Raw genomic sequence first — 26,695 nt, 5'->3', positions numbered from 1 at the left:
ATCCCCGGAGATATTCATTATCCAACATACCTGCCACTCATCTATCATTCGCTTGCTTCTTCCAGCGTGTGTGTGTGTAAAATAATAACCTTTCCAAACCCTCTTCTGAAGAATGCAGCCTATGCCCCGGAGAACTGAGCCGCATTCCTGCATACTGAGGTATGCGTCCATACCTCGGACTGCTTAATCAAAGCTCATGATGAGATACAAAATGAGGCAAAGCTTTCACCCGCAACAAACACCGCGAAAACAACCCAGCCAGCTGCAGAAAGTCCCTGGGGTGACCTCGCCAGCTCTGCCAGCACAGTCTGAAATACACACCGGCAGTCGTGATATGAAATTCCACTGATAGCAAGGCTGAGCAGTGAGGTCTAATGGAGAAAAACACACCGAGGGGTTCTGGCACAGCATTGCATGACAGTAAAAAGACGGTAAAAACGTGAGACAGAAGGGATATGAGGCTGAGGATGTGTTTGGGTTGGAAGTGGGAGATCCAGGTATGCACTTGCCTGCTTTGCTCTCACAGCCTAGTAGATTATTCACACATACCGTGTGTGACTGGAATCGAAACTCGAAAACATGCACCTGTGTGCCGGGAGAACAATAGAGCGAATTTTTTAAACTAGATTTTCTGAAGAAAACGTGTGTGAGTGCCACACGCCCATGCAGAAGTCGCTGCCATGGCGCTGAGGTGTCGTAGGTGGTTGCATACACTCAAATATATATGACTCTGTCCTTTAGAGATCCTTGACTTAGCAAGCACCACCAATACTAACTACATAGTGTATGCAGTTTTTTTAAACACTAGTGTTGAGAAGTTTCGATTCATTGCAGCAAATCAATAATGATTAATAACTTTCTTTGAAGAAATATATTGCTGTTTATCTCTGACTGTAACAACTTACAGTCAAATTTGCATTGTGCCAACACTTAAAGGGGACAGAGAATGAAAAACCATTTTTACCTTGTCTTTGTTGAATAATGGTAGTCCACCCGCATTCACAAACATACAAAAAGTGCTAGACATGCTAAACGTCTCATAGAAATTCCTCTTTTAAAAATGTCAGCCATAAAACGGCCCAATCTGAAAAACTGATGCTTATGACATCACAGGCATCTAACTGCCCCTCCACTTTCAAATAATTGGCTACATTTTTTGAGTGGCAGCAAAGTCAGCCAATCAGTAATGAGATGGCAAGTTAAGCCAGTAGGGGGAGCCAAATAGGTGCAAAACCACTTGTTTAAAATCCCCCACCCTAATAGAGCTATCTGAGAGAGGTTTTTAGGAAGCTTCTAAGGCATTATAGACCCAAACTAAAAAAAATTTGTCTACATGTCACATCACAGAACAAGGATAAATACTCCGTTCAATCATTCTATGTCACCTTTAACGTATTGGTTCAATGCCATCATTCAAACTAGCCAACAATATTTTTGCAAACCATGGAACTGGATGAAAAATGGTGGACAGTAAAAGAAAGATAAACCCAATGCAAAACAAGCAAAAATTTGCTCTTACCCTCACACACGGGGCAGCACTCCCCTGGCACCGTAACAGGGTTCAGGCAGCTGTGGCCACAGGCGGCCGCCACACACCGCGCCTCTCCACTCACACACTGGCAGAAGGTGCAATCGTCCTCACGCCAGTGGTCTCCATGAGCCAGGATCTGCCCGTTCACAAAGCAGCCGGCAAAATTCAGCACCGGGAAGATGGAGTCTGTTTGGACAGTCAGGGGAAGAGGATTTCTTTTTAAAAAAATTTCAGTGTTGACATTGAAGATTTGCTAAATTGACAAATGTGATAAGCAGAGCTGTGAGACTAGCTGACATATATAATAAACAAAGATGTAGGAGGCGATGGCACTTTGTGAGTGATTTGCATATATGTTTTACAGCAAAGACTTATTGGAAGGTCTCAATCTGTGTGGGACCGCTTTTACAGTAGCTGCAACAATCGACAGCATCTGTTTATAAGAAAAAAAGTGGCCAACAATCCATCTTATCATGATGACAGATTGTATAACAGTAATTCCATAGCCGTACATGTAGCTGCATATCAGACAATTAATGAATTGCTCTTATAGACCAATTCAATACTCTGAGCATTTTACTTAAGTTGGGCAATTTCATTTATTCCATCCCAGTAAAACTCTCAAGAGAAAAGCTACAGGGAAATGGGGTAGTTTCACTTTAATTAACTACATAACGGCAAAATCATTCGCAAACTAATCTCAACATGACCACGATCTGATAAATATAACATGAGCGAGAAACGTGGCGAGGCGCAGTGTATTGGACAACAAAATCTACCCATGAGAGAAGCATAGCAATCGAAATTACACGCTCCCAGGCAGCCTATTAAAGGTTGTCTACAAAATAAAACAATGAACCGTTCCCTGAACTAATTAGCCTCGATGCTCATTGAATTCACAACACACAAAGTATTTATCTTGCAAATTGAACGTCCAATCGGTAAATTCTTTCCTATCACGTAACATGAAATGCCCAATATCTTGCGTGATGTTAAAAAAGTCACACCATAATTGTTTTACGATTAACTTTTGGGCTTGGATGCCACTGGTTATTATTAAAATGCCAAGTAATCATGTTTTGAATAAATAATTATAAACAGTTAATGCAAAACAAACCCTAAGGCACATGCTAAAGACTGTTTGTTTAATGAATTATGTATAAAGGTGTAGAGTTTATAGAGAACATGACTTTTCTAATTTATCCAAGTTTCTGACCCATAATATGATCACCTACAAAGTTGTATTTATGGCCTTGTGTGATTTTGCTTTTATTGAAGTGAAATCAAATCTAACCTTCACAGACGGCACAGCACTCTCCTTCGGGTACATAGTAGCGCTCGCAGTGCAGTACGCCACACTGGGCCGTGAAACATACAGATACTCCTCCCTGACAGCGACAGAAGCGACAGGCGTCCATCCTGAACATGTCGCCATCGTGGTACTCCACTCCGTTGAAAGTGCAGGCCGCCTTTGTCTCTGCAAAACACAGTCATTCACACACAGTGCATTAGAGCTTGTCGCATGCATGATTGATGGCACAAACAAAACAAAAAAGGGTCCTGACGACAGGGCCGAGAAGAATAGATAGTTATGGGGTACGTAAGGACCTAAACGTGGTGCATTTGTGTCGGAAAGAGCTTTTAGCTGCTGAGTTTCAGAAAGCTGTAGAATTGATGCTCGGCGGTTACCATGGCAACCCACTCTTAGCTGTAATGCGTTGAGATGCCTGCAGTTGTGTAAATGGGAACAGCTTGCTTTTTCACTCGAAATTGAAGCTTAATGAAGGCCTGTGATAACTTTTGTTAGCGGGAAATTAAAAAATAAAATGGCAATGCAAATCACTGTCCACATACTCCTATAGAAAGAAGAACAAGGCTACTTGTGATAAAGAGAATGTATCACAAGGGCAATATCTTAGTAACTAGGTTTTGAGTCAAAAATCCAAGTGTGATTTCTCTCAAATAATGGTTTTGTATGTTGGTTTCAACACATAATGAATTTAATCAAACTAAATTCCATGTCAAAATTTTAGCTGTTGGGGAAACAACTGAACATAATCAAATTATATTGCAATATTGTACATTTAGGCAAGGGTCAACTATATACAGTACCGGTCCTGACTGTATACAAATTTTATACTGTGTTTTTCTGAGAAGACAGGTTAATTTATCATAGTCTCCACTGTGACAACTTAAAGGGACAATCCACTTTTTTGAAAATATGCTAATTTCTCAGCTTCCCTAGAGTTAAACATTTGATTTGTACCATTTTGGAATCCATTTAGCTGATTTTCTTGCGGTACCACTTTTAGCATAGCTTAGCACAATCCATTGAATCTGATTAGACCATTAGCATCGCGCTAAAAAATAACCAAAGAGTTTCGATATTTTTCCTATTTAAAGCTTGACTCTTCTGTAGTTACATTGTGTACTAAGACCGACGGATAATTAAAAGTTGCGATTTTTTAATAACTATACTTTAATTCTGGTGATATAACGCAATGCCCGAAAATAGTCCCCTTGGATACTTTCAAAAGTAGCAAAGTTCTTGATTATTACGCCAGAATGAGAGTATAGTTTCATATCGGCCTAGAAAATTGCAGATTTTAATTTTCCGTAGGTCTTAGTACACGATGTAAATACAGAAGAGTCAAGTTATATCAAAACTCTTTGGTTATTTTTTTACGCGCTGCTAATGGTCTAATCAGATTCAATGGATTATGCAAAGCTATGTTAAAAGTGGTATCGCCAGGTCCGGAGATCAGCTGAATGGATTCCAAAACGGTAAAAATAAAATGTTTAGCTCTAGGGGAGCTGCAAAATGAGTATATTTTTTAAAAAGTGGAGTGTCCCTTTAACTACAGCGGGGAAAATAAGTATTTGACACATCAGCATTTTTTATCAGTAAGGGTATTTCTAAGTGGGCTATTGACACAAAATTTCCACCAGATGTATCCATCAAGCCAAATATTGAATTCATACTGTACAAAGAAATCAGAACATTTAAGTATACAAGTTGAGTCATAATAAATACAGTGAAATGACACAGGGAATAAGTATTGAACACATAAAGAGAACAAGATGCAAAATGGCATATAAAGCCAGAAGATCAACTGAAATCTGTCAGTATTGCGAGAGAAACCCTGCCCACTATCAGTACTAATTGATATCAGCTGCTTTAGTCCTAACTAATGTCCAATAAAGGGTTCTCATTACCCAGGAGGCACACAGGAAAGACTTTATGATGTGTAAAAGCAAAGAACTATCTCAAGATCTTCGTAATATTATCGTGTGTCAAATACTTATTTTCCCCGCTGTATATATTTTAACACAGTGGTTCTTTTCATTTTTTGTCCCACTAAAATATGTATAATTATCCCAGGACCCAACAACATGGAGAAAAATAACAATTTTACCCTATTTATAATTGAGTAGTTTTTATTTTCCATGCCATTTTATTAATGAAGTTTAATTTAAATTTCAAAAACATTTAGGGTATTTCATATAAAAATCATTGTCATTGCTAGTTATTAACTGGATTAAACATTTTTTTTGTGTGTCATTCATCACAACAGCAAAGCGACTTTGCTCGACCCACCATATCCCACTGTGACAACTATCCCCCAAAACCTGTACAAATAGGTCTGTTATATTAAAACGATATAATGAGCGAAAACCACTTTCCCTTCTTGCGGTTATATTGAATGACGCCAAAAACATCCTTGAGCGCACGTCTGTTCAGAACATAGCTGAAGGATTGCAGTCGTAATGTAGAACCTCCAGCCTGCGACAAATACAGCATAAGGCCTTGGAACATTCCGTGCGATTCTTTGTGGCAGAATTTCAAAGCAATCCAATAAAAGAATTATTGGTAACCTGGAGTCCACAAAACTCACCCAGAGTCACGTGGGAATTGATCCCTACATGCTTAACTGCTGAAAGATCAGCCAGCGCTGCAGAGGGTTTTTGATTCCAGTGACTAATTTCATCAATTAGTTGAGGCTCAATGAATTACCCGCTAATCTGGTGTGGCAACAGTGAAGTTGTGACACTAGACAGTCTCCACAGAGGACTGTGTGGATTTGCTCGGTTTTCAAATCAAAGCTGTTTTTGTCTGGCTGGTTCTGTTGTTCTCCTTTCGGTGGCTGATATTGCTGTAGAAGGTAGAAACTAATTGGAGAGAACTGCTTATAAACCACGGTATAAAAGTGGAGAGAAAACTTTTAAAAAGAAATGAGAGTACTAACATTAACCCCCTGCCAATAGGCAGCAGAAGCTAACTTATAATAACAAGCTGTACAAAAAATATCGAAAACATACAGATGTAGTTGCGCAGATGTTTATTAACAGGTGGCTTTCTATAAGCTTAATGTGTCAAGTGACTAACGCTTTTCGTAATGATATTTCTGAGAGATGAGCAGAAGGACCCTGAGCTGTTAACAGGCTTAATTGTTTATGGCACACTCGGCAGACACAGAATGGCTTGAATGTAAAATGTAGTTAAGGACCAAATGGCTTCAAGGGATTCTTTTGCTAAAACATTACCTGCAACTGAAGTATACAAATATTCCCAATCTTATTCCATACCCAAACCCAATCGCAAACCCATCCTTATTTTCACAAATTCAAATAACTATTATTCATATTAGCATATAAGAAAGTAAACAAAACTGAAATGTTCACAAGTTTACGTTCATATAATCTATGCGAGCATTAGGGGATACAGGTTTGGCTCACACTTGAGACTCGACTGAAGCTGTAAATTTCCTCTCTGGACCTAATTAGGGAAAACAGGAGGGGTTGAAGTGGTGAAAAGAGTGAGGTAAGCAGTAATTTATATGTATCCTTTGTGTTGTGTTTGCGATGGTGCATAAACTTGATCTTTCTATATGATCCTTCGGAGCTGCACTTTGGAGATACCACGTTTAACTCCAATCTGGACCATAATAACATTTGATTCCTAATTGCCATAAACCCACATCTTAATCACATGTTAATGATTAATGGCAGTGTTTCTAATGAGCCACAGGCGATACGGTGTGGCCAGGGCTCGGTGACGTGATGTGGCATTGGTGAATCATTAGCAGGGGCGTGAGTGATAGTTACGTCAGCATCTTGACCTTCACAGATGTTCAGTGTAGTGGTCCAATTCTTTACAAAGGGGAGACAAGTGTCCATATCACATGTAATTAAAGCATTTAAAGCCTTTTAGATGTGACTCGGGCGCATAACGCCATGTGAGCATATGGGCATGTAGTTTCATTGTTTGGTCTCATTGATTGTCAGGGTTTATGTAAAACCCCAGCTTTAAACCCCCTCTGTTGAGTCTCATTTGTTTTCAAGATAAAGCCTGACCTGAGCTGCCTGGATGCAACGAGAGACTTGTTGGAGAACAGATAGCATGCCCCACTTGTTTTTTTGGTTGACATGACCTCACGAGTAAAGAGAAACTGCAAAGATGTGTTTAAAGTAGGGATGCACCGAATATTCGGCGAAAGACTTTTATCACCGAAACAATACGGCCAAAATGTTGTGATGACGCAAACAGAAACCGCGACCTGCACGTGCTTGTCTGAAGCAACATGTATGCGGCGTGGATGTATTTAACCGCAAAAAGGCGCTAAAGTACGCACAGAGGCACATGCGGTTGTGTCCGGTCCAGACGTGATCATCACAGTGAGTACGCTCTTCAAAGATCAGAACTCTTGATGTGTAAACTTTAGAGAGAGTCGCGCAAATGTGTCTCATACTGTATAGTCCATTAACATACATGTGCCGAATAAAGCAATGAAAAACAACGTAACGTTTTTATGCTGCGCTGTTTGGGATTCGCCTTCGTTCTCTGTGTGTGCACGCGTTTAAGTGCCCTCAATAGTGCACACACGAGTGAGACGCAAACAAGAGAACGTAAACTCTTTCTGTTATTGACAGGGCACATATAAACAAAATTATCTCCAAATATTCTTTTTCTAATAAAAACATTTGTTTATGTCTTAAGTGTATGTATAATTACAGTCAGAAACCAGTCTATGCTTATTTAAAGAGACAGTAACCTCAATTCACCTACTTAAGTCTAACAAAGAGACAAATAGCTCTAAAAATAATAATATATTTAATTTATACAATAAAGACAGTGTTATGACTCATTTAATTCGATTTCTGTACCTAAGGCTAATGTTAGCCCTTATTAATGTGCAGCTTTGTTCTTTTTTTATAAATGTTTGTAATTTCTTTATTTGTTATTAGATTTTCCCCACCCCCTTTTTGCTGATCTGAAAAATAATCCGATCCGTGCCTCAAAAACTGTAATGTGATCTGAACTGTGAGTTTTGTGATCTGTCACACACCCCTAGTAAAGTTAGTACACAGTGATAGCCATAAATGCATTTGTACTAATAATTGGCATAATAATTTATTTCGGTGTTTCGGTTTCGGTTTTTCTGCCTTATTTTTCTCAATTTCGTTTTCGGCCAAGAATTTTCATTTCGGTGCATCCCTAGTTTAAAGCGTAATTCTGGCTTTCTTGGCGCATTTCTGGTTTTGAAGGGCAAATCGTATGTGCTGCTGTGTAACCAGGTGGCTCGGAGACACACAAAGCTGGTCTCACTCTATGGTTTATCCCTCTTTCACCACAAGCAGGATGTTTTAACAAATATGCAAAGTTTTTTAGGCATAAGCTGGTGACTCCTTTCTCAACCTCTTGGCTGCCTTGATTTGGTGACTTTACTCATCACGACGGATTACCCAACTGTAGCGAATTCCTTCATAGTTTTATGGGAAAAGCTTTGACTTTGGACTTATTCCAAAATCCTCCGGCATTAGGGCTTCGTGTAGGAAGAACGAACTTAAATGCGTTCTGTTTAATATTCGTGATGTCTTTTCACAGCCGTAATCCTATAATGGCTCTGTCAATAGAGAAAATGCTGATTTAACTTTTTGTAAAAACTTCAGATGGTCTGGGGTGTACCAGGATGGCATGACCCCCGATTTTTCTTGCTGTTACATCAGCCCAAACAGTTTTAATATGGCAAGAAATTCTATGTATAAGATAGTATACATTGTTGTCATGTACAAGCATTTCAATTTGGGTGTGCAGAAAAGTGAGAGAGATAAAAAGTGAGAGAGATAGACCAGAAGTTTACAATTTTGAGTGGCTGAGCTGGCTTTATTAGCCGGTTTGCCCCAAGTCTTAATTGAAACCTGCAGAAACACAGTTGAGTCTGAATGATACCGTGAACAATATCGCCAAGGGGCACAGACCCAGTGCCACGACTGACAACCCACTGAGCCCAAAGGCAGGAATCCAACACCACTAATGATTTTGCCAACTGACTGTTGCAGGTTATAATTAAATTCAGCACAAAAAATTGAAAAACACCTTTAAAATGGACTTCGCACCACTGAAGCAGTCGCAATAGAAAGTCGGTGGGACCCTATTTTAATGATATGGGTCTGAATAGCATGGTGTAGGTGCACTTAGGGTGTGTACCATTTTACCTTTGCTAGTCTAACGGCGTAAAAACAGTCGGAACTCCAGGCACACCTATTCTCTTAAAGGGGACACAAGATGTAAAATAAATCTTTTTGTGTTCCCAGAGTACATATGTGAAGTTTTAGCTATGATAATTTATTATAACATGTTAAAATGTGCCATTTTGGGTGTGTCCTTTAAAATGCAAATGAGCCGATTTCTGCACTAAATGGCAGTGTCGTGGTTGGATAGTGCAGATTAAGGGGTGGTATTATCCCCTTCTGACATCACAGGGGGAGCCAAATTTCAATTACTTATTTTTTCACATGCTTGCAGAGAATGGTTTACCAAAACTAAGTTACTAGGTGGATCTTTTTCACATAAAATAGGTTGACAGAAGCACTGAGGACCCAATAATAGCACTTGAACATAGAAAAAGTTTAAATTTTCATGATATGTTCCCTTTAATGAGTCATGGATGTGTTTTGGGCGTAACATGCACTAAACCAATCATCTGCCATTCCCTTTAAAACACCAAACTGTTGAGTACAGAAAACATCATACAGTATTGAGATTTAAGGGTAAACTTATTATTCTGGGTCTTATATGTTTTATGAAATACATTGCATGTTTTGCAAGTGATATGCAAACATATGACCTCAACTGTAGACAATGCTTAAAAATTAACCCATTTAACGCTTGTTTAAATCTAATCAGCAGAAATCCCTTTAAAATCAGCACAGGCTTGCCGATTCTGTGTGGCCCATAAGCTAATGATTTCACCAACTTAAGAGCATTGCGTACGAGCATTACCAAATACAAAACCACCCAGTAGATTCTCTCTCTTCTTGAGCCACCACACCTCAGTTTAAATTAATGAAAGAGGTTGGTAACCATGGAAACACTATCCAGAGACGCCAAAGCCTAGTTTTCTATGCTTCCTGACTGATCCAAAGGGTCGACTCCCCTCTGAGGTCTTGAGGCCAACAGCTGTTAACTGGTCCCACCTGAATTGTTCGAGAGCATGACTGCACTAGTAGAGTCTCTGTGAAATGAAGTAAGTGGCAAAAGTCAACTATGTAATCTATATACCTACCCAGCCTTCAACACATCTATATGGGCGAACAGCGATGACACAAATTGAGAGCAGCTATTACACGTGTTCTCTCATGAATTGCTGAAAACAGACAAATTACACACACACATATCCGCAGAGAGTCTATCCTTTACCCAAAGGATAAAGGAAGAGAAGGGAAGGGAAGAGAAAAAAAGAGCCCATATATATCTAACACTAAGCGTTTGACTGCTTTGCAAAGAGCAGTAAAATTTCCCATCTGGTGCATAAAACACCTTCACTTTTCTTACGGTCTTACAGTTCAAAGACAGAGCACCAAAGGGCAAATAATAATCTATTACAGTTCAGAACCTAAATGTTGATAATTTCCATAATCTCATGCCTTTAGTCACAAAGTTCAATTTAAACATATTTTTCTCACTTAAGGTCTGTGTTTTGAGATTTAACACAGCCTGGTGTGTGCATATGTGGTGTTACAGGCACCACACAGAGAGTCTCTTTGTGATTTAAAGGGGCTATATTGCATACTTTTGTCATAGTATTTTATGTTTTAGCCACAAAGCCACTTTTATTGATAGTAGAGGTTTAATGCACCCAAAATAGCCATAATTTAGTTTTACATGACCAATTTCCACCCTGTAACTCATCATTAGAGGAGCTAAGGGTGATGTTTTTTTTTATGGAAAACCACACATAAACTCTCTCCATAAAACATCTGGGTGGACTGGGCAGAAAGCTTTGCATAGTAAACATGGGAGTACATCCCCATACAGTGGGAAATCAAACTAAAAAGCAAATTTCAAAAGCAAAACAAAATAATGTTTTAATATGTGGCTGATTATACTTTGGGTAAATTTATACTTTTTCCAGGAAACTATTTTTACAACGCCAAGCATTATTTTTGCACTGTAAAAATTCCTTGTTGCACTTCAAATTTTAAGGTTTAATCAATTTAAGTTTTCATGACCAGTGAGGAGTTGCTATAAATTATAAAAATAAAGTTAAAATCTATTAAGCTAATTCAACTTCTTTAACATTCTTTAACATTTAAAGGAATATATTCCACTTTCATAAAAAAATTCTGATAATTTACTCACCACAATGTAACCCAAGATGTAAATTTCTTTGTTCAGTCGAGAAGAAATTACGTTTTTTAAGGAAAACATTCCAGGATTTTTCTCCATATAGTGGACTTTAGTGGACCTCAACAGTTTCAATGCAGTTTAAAATTGCAGTTTCAATGCAGCTTCACAGGGCTCTTTGATTACAATCGAGGCATAAGGGTCTAGCGTAACGATCATCATTTTCACCAAAAACTTCTTTTCTTGCACTAGCTGTGTGACCTTACATATTACGTAATCACGTCGAAAGGTCACGCATGACGTATGCGAAACTGCCACTCCAGTGTTTACAAGTATGGAGAATACATACATTATATATTTATGTATATACACTCTCAGAAATAAAGGTACAAAACTGTACCTTTTCTGTCACTGGGGATTTCATTTTAGTACCTCAGAAGTACATACTTGGACCAAAGACAGCTTATTAGTACCTCAAAAATACATATTAGTATCTCAAAGGTACATATTAGTACTAAATGTTTACATATCTGTACCTAATTGTCCATACAATTACCTTTTAAAAGGGTGCCGCCCCACTGACAGCTAGGATACATATTTTGACTTTTTTCTAACAATGTAGGTCCTTAAGGTACACTGTAAAAAAAATCCGTAAAAATTGCAGCTGGGTTTACGGTAATTTACCGTAGATTAACATTTATGTTATTTACTTGCAAGAGTTTGTTCAAAGTTAAATGAACATTAAACATTTACAAGTCAAAAAAAAAACAGTATCAAGCAAAACATTCTGGGAAACAAAATCTGAAGCAAAAACAGAAAAAGGTTTATGATGATTTCTGGTTCCCAGAATGCTTTGCATGAGGCTGTTATTGTATAGTTTTATTCTGTAAAGATAAAGACTTGTTAATATTTAAAATGTATTTTACTTTGAACAAACTCTTGCTAGTAAATAACATAAACGTAAATCTACGGTAAATTTCCGGCAACCCAGCTGCAATAACATTGTAATTTCTACGGATTTTTTTTACAGTGTACTGTAATCTACCCAAAATTGTATTCTGTTTTGAATTCCTGTAAAGGTACCAAACGGAAACGTAGTATATATATAATATATATATTATTTTGCAGAAAATGATGATTGTTTCACTAGATAAGACCTTATTCCTTGATTGGGATTGTTTACAGCCCTTTGAAGCTGCATTAAAAGTGCAATTTTAAACTGCATTGAAACTGTAAAGCGTTAAAGGAGACATATCATGCTAAATCCACTTTCTTGGCTCTTAAATGCATTTTGTTGTATATTTGTAGTGTTTATAAGTACATAAAAGTTGAAATTAGTCTCTTCAGGTGCTTTGTTGATATCTTTATATTCTGTTTTGGTCATATTTTCCAACCGGTTCTGATTTTTCTATTATCTATTACGTTTTTTGAACAATTACGTCACAGTATTTCCAGCGGAACTGCTAAATAAGGACATCGACTTCCAGCCCAACACTACGAGCAATCCGCCATTTTATATTTCTCGCTGCGATATTGTAGTCCAAGCTCAAGGATGCAGAAGTTACGAGAGCGTAAGAAATGTACTCACATCTGTGGGTAAAGTCATTTTTGTGTGCCCGAGGCACTTTAAGGATAACTACTTCACCAATCTCCGCCAGTATAAAGAAGGATTTTCCGATAGACTTCGTCTGATTGAGGGGTCAATTACTTCTTTCTTTGGAGACGACGAGCAGAGCACTTCGGTAAGCAGTTTATAACTTAAAGTAAAAAAGTAAAGTACACGGTGGTCATGGTTTAGCAGTGCTGTTTCTCACTCCGAAGGCTGCAGCCTGCGGAGATCGCTTTTGGGCATCAAGCCTGGTTTAAGTTAACTGAGCATCACATTTGCAAGTCATGAGCATATTACAACAACTTACGATTAACTAAGAATAATAGTAAACTTTATAATTGTTAATATTCTGAAATAAGACCGTCTTGATGACGTATGCAGCCTAGATATGCGACCTCCGGAGGCTGCAGCCTCACACCATTGCGATACCTCCATATGAAGACGTTGTTCTGCAGGTTCGTCGTCTTCATTTTCATCTCGCTCCGTTTCCGACTCTGGCGCGAACATATAAGGCTGGATGGACAAGTCTTCCGTTGTTGACATTTTGTGAATAACGAGTAAATAAAAAGTTTCTGTGCAGCTAGATAATCGTATCTCTGCTATAAAACTACAAAAATGGCCGAACGGGGTGGAGTTTAACCGAGTGTCACCTCTGCAACCTGGAGAGGGGGCAGGGTATGACGTGCATTTAAAAAGACAGTACCAAAACGAGTTGCTCTCAGATGCACATCAGAAAAGGGGTAGAAAGGGGGCCTGTGGGGCTATAATAATGAGGAATTCTGACCCAAGTATTGCAGTTTCGCTTTACATAGACCATAAATAGATGATTTATATGTAAAAAGGACAGATTTAAAAGCATGATATGTCTGCTTTAAGGTCCACTACATGGAGAAAAATCCTGCAATGTTTTCCTCAAAAAACGTATTTCTTCTAGATTGAACACCGAAAGACATAAACATCTTGGATGACATAGGGGTGAGTAAATTATTGGATTTTTTTATGAAAGTGTTTTTTGTTAATTAAACTTAAAAATGTAAGTGCAACAAGGATTTTTTTTACAAATTGTGCACAATTATGTTTATGCACAATTTGATTGTTTTCCTTTTGTACAAAAAAATCTATGGCAAAGCGCATTTACAAATAATCTCATAATCCAAGCAAAGACTAAAAAGTGAAAAATTTTTTTTTTCAATCCCACCCTGCAGGGTCAAAGAGCCCATATTTAAAGAAACACCATACACCCTATCTACAGTACAATCTACAGTCTTGTACGACACAAGCATCTAGTTTCAACCATGAAATGACAGAAAACACTCTGAAGCATTAAGGAGAAATAGAATTGGAAGGCTGGAGAGATTATGATTCCCATCCTTTCAAATGCTTCAGGTGATTTTTTCCAGTGGCGGAGGAAGCCTGTCTGGAAGGTCTCAAACTAGCATTTTCTTTCTCTTCCTGTCCTACAGGCCAACAGAAGTTGCCTCCCAGTGTTTTCTAGCCCTCCCTTATGCTGCAGGCCAGCTTGTTTTGGCTGCAGCTGCTGGGAGACAGACTAAATAATGTGATAACGCGCCGCTCCACAGTTGCGCCTCACATTGCCAAGACCCAGCACTGCTCGGACATGCAAATCACAAGCACGGCACAACACCTGCAAATCAAGTTGTCGAAAAACAAAACACTAAAAAAACAAAACGGCGCCTTTGTGTGCATGTTTTCCATTCTTTATCTGTGAACGATAGTGGCCACTGTGTTGGAGCAGACATAAATAACAGGCGAGTATAAAAGAGAGAGCATTGTGCCTACGGGGCCCTGTCAATCATGTAATGTGTATGGCCCCTCGGTGACTCCTATTCTAGCCCTACCTTAATATCACTTTCCTGTCCGACATTGCTTTCACTGAAAAAAAAAACACAGACCGGAGAAAAAAAGAAATGCTTCTCACTGGGCTAAACTCTCAAAACGTTATGTCACTTAACCGGCTAAGCCTAGAAATATGTGGTTTTCAGGCATATAATCTCGGAAGACCGAGCAGCAGTTTAAGCACTCAAGAGTGACGTGTCCAAATTCATGTATTTCTTCTGAAATAAAGTCCTTTGTTTCTCAATACGTCATTTTAGGCATTCGGACAACTAGCAAGTATTTGCAAATAAACTTTTAATGCTAAAAGCATAATCAAACTTCTTCTCTAAACACCTATTTCTCAAACAAAACTGGGGCACAAAGCTTATAACCTCTATTACATCTGCTTGGGTCTCTAGGCTGAACAGCTCGCACAAACCGCCAATCATGTTCTTCTCCATGACAACCCCTCTCTGGGTAAACATTAGTTTAATGATGGGTCTTGTAGCAGTGGGGCTGTATGAATAGGGAGTGACAGGTGCACCAGTTCATGTGTGAAGACGCACAAAGCTAATCAGGGAACCAAAAATACCCCTAATGACAAACCAAATCTACCGAGTCGCTCCCGTTTAACTGCAGTCAAACAACTTGTCGATAAACACATTGTAGTTTTACGGACCAAACCGTGGAGTTTTGCTGTCAACAATCAATGTGACGTGCGAAACAAAGCTGCTATTTTAAGTAAACACAGTCAATGCCAAACACTTTCATTTAAATAAGCGTAAAACATCACAGACGAAAACAAACAAATTCCCTAAACGGAATATCTTACTCAATATAGAAATTTCTTGCATCTCTCCTTATGTCTTTCCAAACCATGCTTCACTTTCTTAAAAGTCATACAGTTTTGAAACAACGTACGGCTGAGAAAATAAAAACATAGGACACGTATTTCTTCAACAAATGCATTTGCTATGCCTATTATGAGTGGCAGAAAATATACAGCAAAAATCCTTTTCTAACTCAGTTAACTGTTTTCAAATACAATTATCTAAATATCCTTAAAGTCCCACTGTTGGAAAAATCTGTTTTTTATTGTAGTTTATATGTCTATGTGTTGTTTTGAATATTTTTTAAGACAAGCCTAGGGCAAATTTATAATTTAACACCATTGCTGAGCATTTTCTCCATAAAATTAGAGACAGGTGAATTCCCTTGGTTAAAATCGCCTTGGTTTCCATCGTCAGGAACATGTAACCATTCATATCAACCAATCATATCAACACACGCTTGGATAAGTAGTTCGAGTTATAGATATTATGTTTGGATGCCCCATAGACCCCATGCTGAAATGATCACAGCACAGCTGCTTCAGCTCTGCTTCTGTGCTACTCACACATGCAGGGTGAGTGCTGTAACCTGTTAACATCAGTGCTAAAAGATTAGTGCTGGAAATGCGCAGTTAGCGTATGCATTGTTTGAAACTGAACTTTACACTCACCTAAAGAATTATTAGGAACACCTGTTTAATTTCTCATTAATGCAATTATCTAATCAACCAATCACATGGCAGTTGCTTCATTGCATTTAGGGGTGTGGTCCTGGTCAAGACAATTTCCTGAACTGCAAACTGAATGTCAGAATGGGAAAGAAAGGTGATTTAAGCAGTTTTGAGCGTGGCATGGTTGTTGGTGCCAGACGGGCAGGTCTGAGTATTTCAAAATCTGCTCAGTTACTGGGATTTTTCACGCACAACTATTTCTAGGGTGACCAAGAATTATGTGAAAAGGGAAAAACATCAGAGGAGGTCAGAGGAGAATGGGCCGCCTGATTCGAGCTGATAAAAGGGTGGTATGCAGCAAAGCATTTGTGAAGCCACAACACGCACAACCTTGAGGCGGATGGGCTACAGCAGCAGAAGACCCCACTTGGTACCACTCATCTCCACTACAAATAGGAAAAAGATGCTACAATTTGCACAAGCTCACCAAAATTGGACAGTTAAAGACTGGAAAGAGTCAGAATTTGGCGTAAACAGAATGAGAACATGGATCCATCATGGCTTGTTACTACTGTGCAGGCTGCTGGTGGTGGTGTAATGGTGTGGAGGATGTTTTCTTAGCACACTTTAGGCCCCTTAGTGCCAATTATGCACCTGACCATTGTTTCTGACCATGGCCATTCCTTTATGACGACCATGTACCCATCCTCTGATGGCTACTTCCAGCAGGATAATGCACCATGTCACAAAGCTCGAATCATTTCAAATTGGTTTCTTGAACATGACAATGAGTTCACTGCACTAAAATGGCTCCCACAGTCACCAGATCTCAACCCAATGCAGCATCTTTGGGATTTGGGGGAACGGGAGCTTCTTACATGCTTATATATGCTATTATGATGCTCAAAGATGCGTTTTAAATGATAAAAGACTTAAGACTACAAGGAGACTTTAACTCTTTCCCCGCCATTGACGAGATATCGTGTCAATAAAAGAAAACGCTTCCCTTCCAATGATGAGTATTTCCAGCAATCCCTAATACTGCTATTATCCACCAGGTGGCGCTCTTCCGCAACTTATAAAACCTGGAAGTATCGCCCTAGGGAAAGAGCTGTATTCACAGCTCACCGATCTGTGCACTATAATACTACCTATATGCATCCCGATGCGCTCGAGGGTGCACCGGGGTTCACACTATTGTGGTATCTGTATAATCCCACGCTACGAACCGTTCTGCCGCATATTATAGTCAGATCGGCCGTTCGTGAGCTTCGCAGATCACTCACTACGTAGGCCTATGTCTGTTGCTAACAGTGGTTATTTAGATGGATCGTTGAAACCATCGCACTGGCTCACGCCCCTCTATGAGCTATGTCATAGAGCCCACTCTGTGCGAGTTTGGCTTCTTCATGAACTTGGTCTACAGGGGTATCTATATCTATATTTAATATCTGCTACGCGGCCGGCTGGTCTTCGCCGTCTACGTTGTCAGATTGTACAGCTTAGACGTCCCTGCCCTACGAGCGCAGGTTCTCTCGGCTCAATCATGCACGCTCATGCGTTTTATGTGTACACCACGGTGCGCTCAGCGAGCTCACCAACGTGACTCTGAATTTACTTATCTCGCACAGCCGCGGCGCGTACCTCGCCGTCTTGTGCTATGTTATGTGCCCCCGGTGCGTTTAAAACCCCACCGTGTGCGCGTCAACAATTTATATGGTGCTTACACATTTGCTTTTAAAGCTGTGAATATGCCGGGTATAGGGCCACACGCAGTGTCTCTCCGGTAAGGCACTTCAGTACGTTGTGTATGCACGGCGTGATGGGATTACGTTCCCCCATAGCGTCAGCTAACTGACGCAATGCGAAGTGAACCGTATTGAAAGGGAACGCTTAGGTTACTCACGTAACCCCGGTTCCCTGAAATAACGGGAACGAAGCATTGCGTCTTTTGCCGTGCTACAAACGTCTACGCAGCGAGTGTTATTCGGCTGCGCGCTTCAGTCGAATAATAATGAGCTCCTGACGATTGAACCGCGCTTATATAGGGACGCGTTCCTCCCGCGCGCGGGTTCAAACGTCATTGGTCTGTACTTTGTACAGACGTTAACCAATAGGCTTCAGTCACGGAGTAAACAGGAGTTTCCCCCTGTTTGTTGAGAGGTGATTTTTTTTTGAAAGCAGAAATAATTTTATATATTGTATGTTTATATATTTAAAGAAGAACATTTTCTGGAAGGCATTAAACTTTTATGAAAATCATGAAAAATGCTGGTGCTGACTGCCAACTTTTTTTTTTAACGCTGGCGGGGAAAGAGTTGTATGTTGTAATATGTTTATTCAAGAAGCACGATTTTTTGTTTTGTTTTTCAAAGTAATCTAACAAAATTTTGCAAGGCTGTTTGCCAGCGTGGCACAAATAATAATGTAATTCAAATGGAAAAACAAGATTATTATTTTAATATAGCGTTTTCTTGCAAAAATAATAAAATTTTGCTTAAAAAATTATTTTTCAAGAATATATATCTAAATACATTTTATATTCAAGTTTTAAGGATGTTTAAACAATCAGATTATTTAAAAAAAAAAAAAAGATAGAAACTGAGAAAGAAAAAGATTTTTGTGCAAAGTATTGAGATATCTCAGTTCCTCAATATGGTACAAGAAGTTCACAAAAACAGAATGAAAATGGCTTTTGAACTGTTGGAAAGGAGGTGCGATTAGCTCAGGGTGGGAATGTTCTAGATTAGATGCAAACATAAACTCACTTCACTAATCAGACCTTCTGCTTATCTGCTCCCCAAAAGGGTGACATCAGCGTCTGAGAGAGGAGTCTGGTACACAAACACTGTCTGAGAATGCTTACTCCCTTGCCATCCCAAACACCTTTCTAAGTGTGTGTGCGGATGCCTTCGAGATTGAGAGACAAACTGGCAGAGCAAAATGGCATTCTCTTTGCCTGACATCTGTTGTTAGTGAAATCATCAAGCAGTGAATTTGTTTGGAAATGGCACAGATGATGTAGTCACAAATTCATGGGAATCATTAAAATCTCTTTCTGGTGCTCACACTACTTTGTAGGAAAGACAAATCACAGATAAATGTCTGCTTAAGTCTACTGCCACTCTGAAAAAAAACAAACAAATAATATGTATCTTAATAAAATATAATTTCAATGTGTGTACAGATTTCCCTAGATCTGCACGTGTGAAATTTAATATAAGGCATCAATACAAAGTAAAAAATTATTTGAGCTATAAAATCCACATTACTACAGTTATTGTTATAATTTGTATCTGCTTTTCATTTATCAAGACAAGCACACACCTGCTGATGACTAGCTACAGTAGCTAGTTATGGCAGCTAGAAATCCAAGCAAGGTATAAAGGAGAAGTAATTCAGCCTCAAAAAATGAAAAGGGAAAACTTAAAATAAACACAATATAACCTGATTGTAACTTGAAGAAAGTACAAAGCAGGAGGCAAATCCTTATAAAGGCATTCTGTATTAACCAAAAGTCCCCCTGTAGTCGATCATTTTATCCCTTAAATCTCATCTTTGAGTAAAAATTTCTTCATGCGTTAAAACAGCTTGAATATAACTCTATACCCCTGCCTCATTTAGGATACGTGGATCTATGAATAGGCCATAAATACAGTGGCAAGAAAAAGTATGTGAAACTGGTTTTCTACAGTGATTTGCCATAAAATGTGATTTGATCCTCATCAAGGTCACAACAATAGTCAAACACAATGTGCATAAGCTGACAACACACAAATAATTCTAGTTTCTTTTTTGAAAACACCCATTAAACATTTCCAGTGCTGGAGGAAAATATAAGTGAACCCATAGACTAATTACTTTAATGAAAGCTAATTTGTGTTAGACGCTGGCAAACTGGAGTTCAATTAATATAATGGGTTTAAAGGTGTGGTTTAGTGCGACTTTGATTGATTAAAAGACACTCAAACATTTTAAGATTGCTGTCCCTAAGAAGCATCAGCTCTTATGAACCATACCTCTCTAAAGATATTCGATCAAGAGTTGTTGCACTCCAAAAGGCTGAAAAGGGATACAAAACAATTTTAAACTGCTTAGACATCCATCAGTCAAAAGTTAGATAAATTGTCTATAAATGGAGACTGTAGCTACTCTTCCTAGAAGTGGGTGCACAGCCAAGATGACTCCTAAGGCACAATGCAAAATACTCAATGAAGTAAAGAAGAACCCACAAGAAACAACTAAAGGCTTGAAGACATCATCGGAACAGGCACACATCTCTGTTCATGAGTCTACCATACATAAGTCTTTAAACAGGCACGGTGTCTATGGGAGAACACCACGGAGCTGCTCTCCCGAAAAACATTGCTGTTTACAAAAGAGCACCTTGGCAAACCCCAGTGCTACTGGTAAAATATTTTATGGGCTGATGAAACAAAAGTTGAATTGTTCAGGGAAAATACTATGGTGCTAAAAGGGCACAGCTTACCAATATAAAAACATCATCCCAACAGTGGAGTATGGTGGAGGGAACATGATGATTTGGGCATGGTTGATGCCTCAGGGCCTGGACCACTTGCCATCATCGAGGGGAAAAGGAATTCCAAAGTTTAACAAAATATCCTCCTATAGATAATGTCAGGGTGGTTGCCTAGCAGTTGAAGCTCAGAAGAAGTTGGTTGATGCAGCAGGACAGTGACCTTCAGCATCGAAGTAAATCCAACACAGATTGGGTAAAAATTCCTTCTGAACGATGTGCAGGTCGGATTCAGAACTAATGAAAGCGCTTGCTTTAAGTAATTGCTGCCAAAGAAGGTCCAACAACCTATTAAATCCAAAGGTTCACTTACATTTTCCTACAACAGTGTGAATGTTTAATGGGTTTTCAAAAAAGACACAAGAAACTAAAATTATTTGTGTGTTGTCAGCTTATACATATTGTGTCTGTCTATTGATCCACGCTTTCAACTGTGTTAACGTTATTGGTTGCACGATTTTAATTTTTGAGGGTCTTTGAAAAATTGCAATTTAATGGAGGAAATATTAAGCAATGATGGTGAATGATGAATTTGCACATGGTTTGTATTTTAAATCTGATCACACATTACACATAAAAGAAATGAGAATTAACCATTCCAATTAATGTTTCAGACTGTATTCAACAGTTATGTAAAGCAATTTAAGGTGTTACCATAAATAAATGGCAGCTGTCCCTTCCACAGATTGTTACAAGTGGTGATGTGACCACATGTTGCTTCATCGCATCCTTGTGCGACACACTCTTCTGTAGTGTCAATTTGTTCACGCCATGAGAAAGTGTTGAGAAGGTCAATCTGATGACGTCTGTGCGAACGCTGCATATTAATAAGTCTTTGTGCATCCTCGAGGTTAAATTCATTCCCTTTTTGTTAGCTTCTTCTCCCCCCCTCGCCCACATCAGCTGTGCAATATTAGATCAGGCTCCGCATTGTACACAACCACCGGTGGCCAGATGTTCAATTAGCCTGTATTCCTGTTTGGGGCTTTGATGCTCTGCGTCCGTCTCTGGCCTCTACGCTTTGTTCTCAAATCAGCCTAAGGCTAATTTCACCGCCCGCCGTGAAGATAACACACAACCTGGCTTCTCGTGCCTCGCCGCTATTTGCGCCACCTTGTTTATATACATACGTGCTTGAAACGAGAGCGACTCCCAAATGACAAATAAGGGAAAAAAACGAGTCCTTGGGCAGCGCTCGCCTTTTCTCTGTTTTTATGCCTTTCATGTATTGTGTGCCCAAGGTCTGGCTGTAGGAAAACCAGGAAGGAATAAACAAATAGAGAGGAAGTGGAATTTTTCACGTCCTTTTATTTAGACCTTAACACTTGAGCTTTTGTGTTTGGATGGTGCCTGATTTCTATTGTCTCCCTGTCTGTGTTTGTCTACATGGGAAAATGAAAAAGGCCAAACGTGTGACATGTGGCGTGGTGCAACGGCGATGTTTCAGCTTTGATTTTGTGCAAATTTCCTGTGGTTCGTTCCACCTGTCCCCTGTAGTCACTGCATCTGAGAAAGATCTCCGCCACCTGCACAAGGCGACTGTTGGGTTAAGCTCCCTCTTCCTCTCGAATCGGCACAGGTTTTGTTTCTCAGTGAGTGGTGTTGAGCGTGTGTGTTTATGTGTGGACAGTGTAGACATGTACTGTGATCATTTTGTCTGATCTTTGTCACTGAGAAGACCTATCTTCCTTTCCATACACAAACGTGTACTTATATTGTTCTGTTGGTCGAACGCTATGTCCTTATCAGGTAAGATCGGACCAAGTTTCCCGTAACAGGCAATTTGTCTGTCCACTATGAACTTCTATTAAGCAAAATTTTTTGTTTAAAAAAGGTTATGTGAAGCAGGTTTTTGGACCAATAAGATTGCAGGTTGGGCAGGACACCCTGTTGCTGCAGGATTGAAACGAAGTGATTGAAACAAAACGGCCTACTGTTTGTTGCGGTTTAGGATAAAAATCCATGTACTAAGGTGTACCTAAAAGACATGGGTTTTATCACAATATTGTGTTGCATGTGGTTACACAACGCTATTTCTGTAGGGTTGTTAAGATGTTGAAGAAGTTGAAGCACTAATTTATACTAGTCAAATATTCATTGTACTCCTCAAAACTGAGCCTTTCTTATGGTGATGTCTTTATGCACTTGGCAGAGGTTTTTGGCATAAAGACATGTGGTTTGGCAAGATGAGAAATTAAAAAATCTTTTTTTAAAGCATCCATCAGGTTTATTTCAATGCACATAGTGTATTTATGTTAATTTTATGCAATAAAAAAATGTATTTGCACCATTTTTATGAAAGTTAAGACTGAATGGACCTGAAAATGTAAAATGGTGTAACCGTCAATTGCACCAATGAATGAGAATATTAAATATTTGATCCACCTTGATAGCATGTAAGCGTAATCATAAATAAATAAATATATATAATATTTATTATATATATATATATATATATATATATATATATATATATATATATATATATATATATATATATATATTACGATTATGCTTACATGCCATCAAGGTTGATCAAATATTTAATATTTTTCATGGCATACACCATTTGACATTTTGAAATTGTCATCGTTTTTTTAACTATTTATTTGTATGATACAGCTGCAAATAAGTATTTGAACACCTGTCTATCAGCTAGAATTCTGACCTTCAAAAACCTGTTTGTCTGCCTTTAAAATGTCCACCTCCACTCCATTTATTTTCCTAAATTAGATGCACCTGTTTGAGGTTTTTAGCTGCATAAAGACACCTGTCCACCCCATAAATCAGACAGAATCCAACTAATATCATGGCCAAGACCAAAGAGCTGGTCAAAGACACTTTGCTGGAAAGGGCTAGGGGGAAATTGGCAAGCAGCTTGGTGAAAAAAGGTCCATTGTTGGAGCAATCATTAGAAAATGAAAGAAGCTAAACTTGACTGTCAATCTCCCTCGGACTGGGACTCCATACAAGATCTCACCTCGTGGGGTCTCAATGATCCTAATGGCCGTTTCACACGGTACGCGGTAAGCGGCAAAATCGACCCGCGGCTTCAGCTTTTCTCTTGTATTGGAAGCGTTTTGTGCAGCATTTAGTGCAAATATGTTTATCTTCAACGGCCCCTGTCATGAAGTACCATGTCCGGAGAAGGAACAGAATTTTGGGTGCACGAGCAAGGCGTGTGGACCAACTCCGCTTCACCTCTGTAACCGTCCCCGTTTTGCCGCTTTCCGCACGTCTCCTATTGAAAAAGAACTAAACACTCGCAGTTGCCGCGTACCGTGTGAAACGGGCTTAAGAAAGGTGAAAAATCACCCAGAACTACAAGGGAGGAGCTAGTCAATGACCTAAAAAAAGCGCTGGGACCACCGTTTCCAAGGTTACTGTTGGTTATACACTAAGACGTCATGGTTTGAAATTATGCATGGCACGGAAGGTTCCCCTGCTTAAACCAGCACATGTCCAGGCCCTTTCTGAATAAAATTTTTGAGTGTGAATCTTACGGAGATCTTAAAAAATTTACAAATCAAATGGAAAATTAATAAGAATCATATAAAAAAAGATAAAAAATGATTCCCTTTCAAAAGCAGAAAAAGAGCTTCTTACAGTCTACTGATAATGGTTTATTACACCAGTCGAAATTAAAATCTAAAATTAACCAAAATGTACTCCGTCTTGAGAGTTGGATTTTTTAAAGCCGAAAAGAGAGATACGTGTCAGTGTACGTATAATAAAGTGTGTATTTTTGTATCTGGGTGTGTGCCTTGTGGATAATCATCACCTTGTGCTAAACGTGGTCACTATGACATCAGCGGCAGGGTTGTGCCCACTGACTAGACAACCTCTCTAATGCACATACACATAAACACTAATTAACACACACAGAAAACACAACTTACCATTGACACACTGGAACACATCGCAGCACCTCCCAGGTGTCCCATCACCACGGGACACAACCTGAGGAGAAGTCCCCGGTGGGCACTGTGGGAAGCTGCAAAGGCCAGGCAAACACTCGCATCTGAGTGGTGGAGAGAGAGAGAGAAGGAGAAACAGAGAGAGAGAGGAGGGGCTGTCATACCCAATTCATAACAACTGAACAATCTCTCCTGATGCTTTGTTGTTATTATATGCAGTGCTGAAATAATACAATATTAATATTTAGAGATGCTCTAGGCCATGAGAAAAATACTGTTTTGTGGACAGATACGGTGCTGACAAACATAGACAAGACGGGTTATGTATAACCTGAACTGTAGGTATGAAACAAGTGTAAAGATATAACTTCATAAACTGAAATAACCTATAACCTTAATTGTGAGTGTGAGACAGTAATTTTTGATTAACCAGCTTTGTTGCATTGGTGCGCGCGGCAAAAATGACGTCAACGTGGAGTGGGCGGTCGTGCGCGTTGGGTGCGCAAGACCCCATTTCGCGTGGAGGTGTGCACGGCATTTTTTGTAACTTTGCGAGCGGCTCCGCATCCGAAAATGACCGAACTCGAGGCGATTCTGTCCGAGCAGGCAAGCTTGCGACGTATCTCTTTGATCAATCCAAGCAAAACAATGTATATATTTATTTGACACTCTGGAAGTAAAGTATGGAAACTTTGCAGTTTAAAACACGAATTATTTTACAGATTCAGAATGTTTGGCTTATATTTTTATTGAATGAACCACTGGACGAGGAATAAAATACAAACCTTAAGATCTCTGTACTGTTTGTAAAGTAAAAACGTTAATGAAATGATAATGTTTAATAAAGACATATATAAAAGATTGTTGTTTTATTCATGTTCTCGTATTTATATATCAAACTCTAATGTTAAAAGCACCAGGGTTGTTCCAGTGGACGACTTCTTCTATCCTCTACTTTGTGGTTGTTTTTGACTTTATTGCTCGCGTCGACCCTTGGCGGTTCAAAAAATAGTGCAACAGCGAGCGCTTCAATTATAACGCCTCGTCTGTTTGGTGAGACGCGCGCGCGATCTGTGGAGGCTTGCGTTGCGGACAAAAGCGCGAGCATAACCAAAGCTTAACTGTGATTGTGAGACAGTTGTAACAGGCTAACCTGGTAGGAAGGCTGCAGCAGCCATCTGCCGTCAGTCTGACCTGAGTCTCATAGCTGTCAGCTGGACACTGGACGGGTTTCACTGGTGGACACTCTACTGTGCTGCAGTCCACACTGAACACTGAACACAAAACAAGAGACACAACATTTATCACTCATCATCAAACCCTACAATTAACACACCTCATCAAACTCTCATCCATGCAAAAGATGTGCTTGTAATATAATCCCTCAGGCTCAACACACATTAAATTCTTTTGTATTGTTGGTTAAAGAATAACTAGATAAAAACTTTCAAAAACTAAACAACAGAAACAGCTAGCACAAATATGTGTCATATGTCAACATGAAACAGCATTGAAGTGTATTCAAAGTAGATTTCCAGTAAAATGAGCCACAGTGACTGGTGGGAACCAGATGGGGTGTGTCCAGAGATGTGACAAAGTAAAAAAATTCAACTTTGTACAAATGATAAGCGACTTTCAGGAGCGACTACCAATGGTAGTGAAACATGGAGTTCATCTTTTGTCATTTACTGCAATAGAAATTTATCAATCATTTGTTTATTAGTGTTCTAGGACAACAAGAATTAGGAATGGCCCACCTGAACCACCTTAGTACAATGCATAGTTGGAGAAACTAACTACCTAGTCAAAACATAGTAACTTCATCACACATTCGTCGTTAGAACCACGTTGGTTCAACAACATAGTTGATGATGTCACGTTCAAGGTAGAGTACTAATTAATCTGTTCAAATCGATAATGTTATATTATTGCTGTAAGTAACGTACATTGCATCGAAAGACTAATTTTATTACCATGATTTTTTTATTTTTAAAATATTTTATAAAGATATTTAATTCAAGTTCCCTCTTATGTCACTCCTCCCGGGGATTCCCCAGGGTCTTAAAGCTCGTACATTTAAGCACATGCGCAATTTTCCAATACAACGCTTAATTCTGTTTACAAACTTCAAGATGT

General features: G+C 39.1%; 1 protein-coding gene across 2 annotated transcripts in view; it reads right to left on the bottom strand.

Annotated features, from left to right (window-relative positions):
• The window catches only part of crim1 (cysteine rich transmembrane BMP regulator 1 (chordin-like)), a 126,682-nt gene that overhangs the window by 32,398 nt on the left and 67,589 nt on the right, over positions 1-26,695 (bottom strand). For both annotated transcript variants that reach the window (XM_065288550.2, XM_065288549.2), the window contains exons 4-7: positions 25,713-25,833; positions 24,542-24,663; positions 2,826-3,008; positions 1,520-1,717 (exon numbers count right to left, since the gene is read on the bottom strand). In XM_065288550.2, the coding sequence (XP_065144622.1) occupies positions 1,520-1,717; positions 2,826-3,008; positions 24,542-24,663; positions 25,713-25,833 (624 nt within the window). The remainder of the gene's footprint in view (positions 1-1,519; positions 1,718-2,825; positions 3,009-24,541; positions 24,664-25,712; positions 25,834-26,695) is intronic.

This window comes from Paramisgurnus dabryanus, chromosome 17 (assembly GCF_030506205.2).
Source record: "Paramisgurnus dabryanus chromosome 17, PD_genome_1.1, whole genome shotgun sequence".
Classification (NCBI taxonomy): Eukaryota; Metazoa; Chordata; class Actinopteri; order Cypriniformes; family Cobitidae; genus Paramisgurnus; species Paramisgurnus dabryanus.
This window is presented reverse-complemented; position numbering and strand designations above follow the sequence as displayed.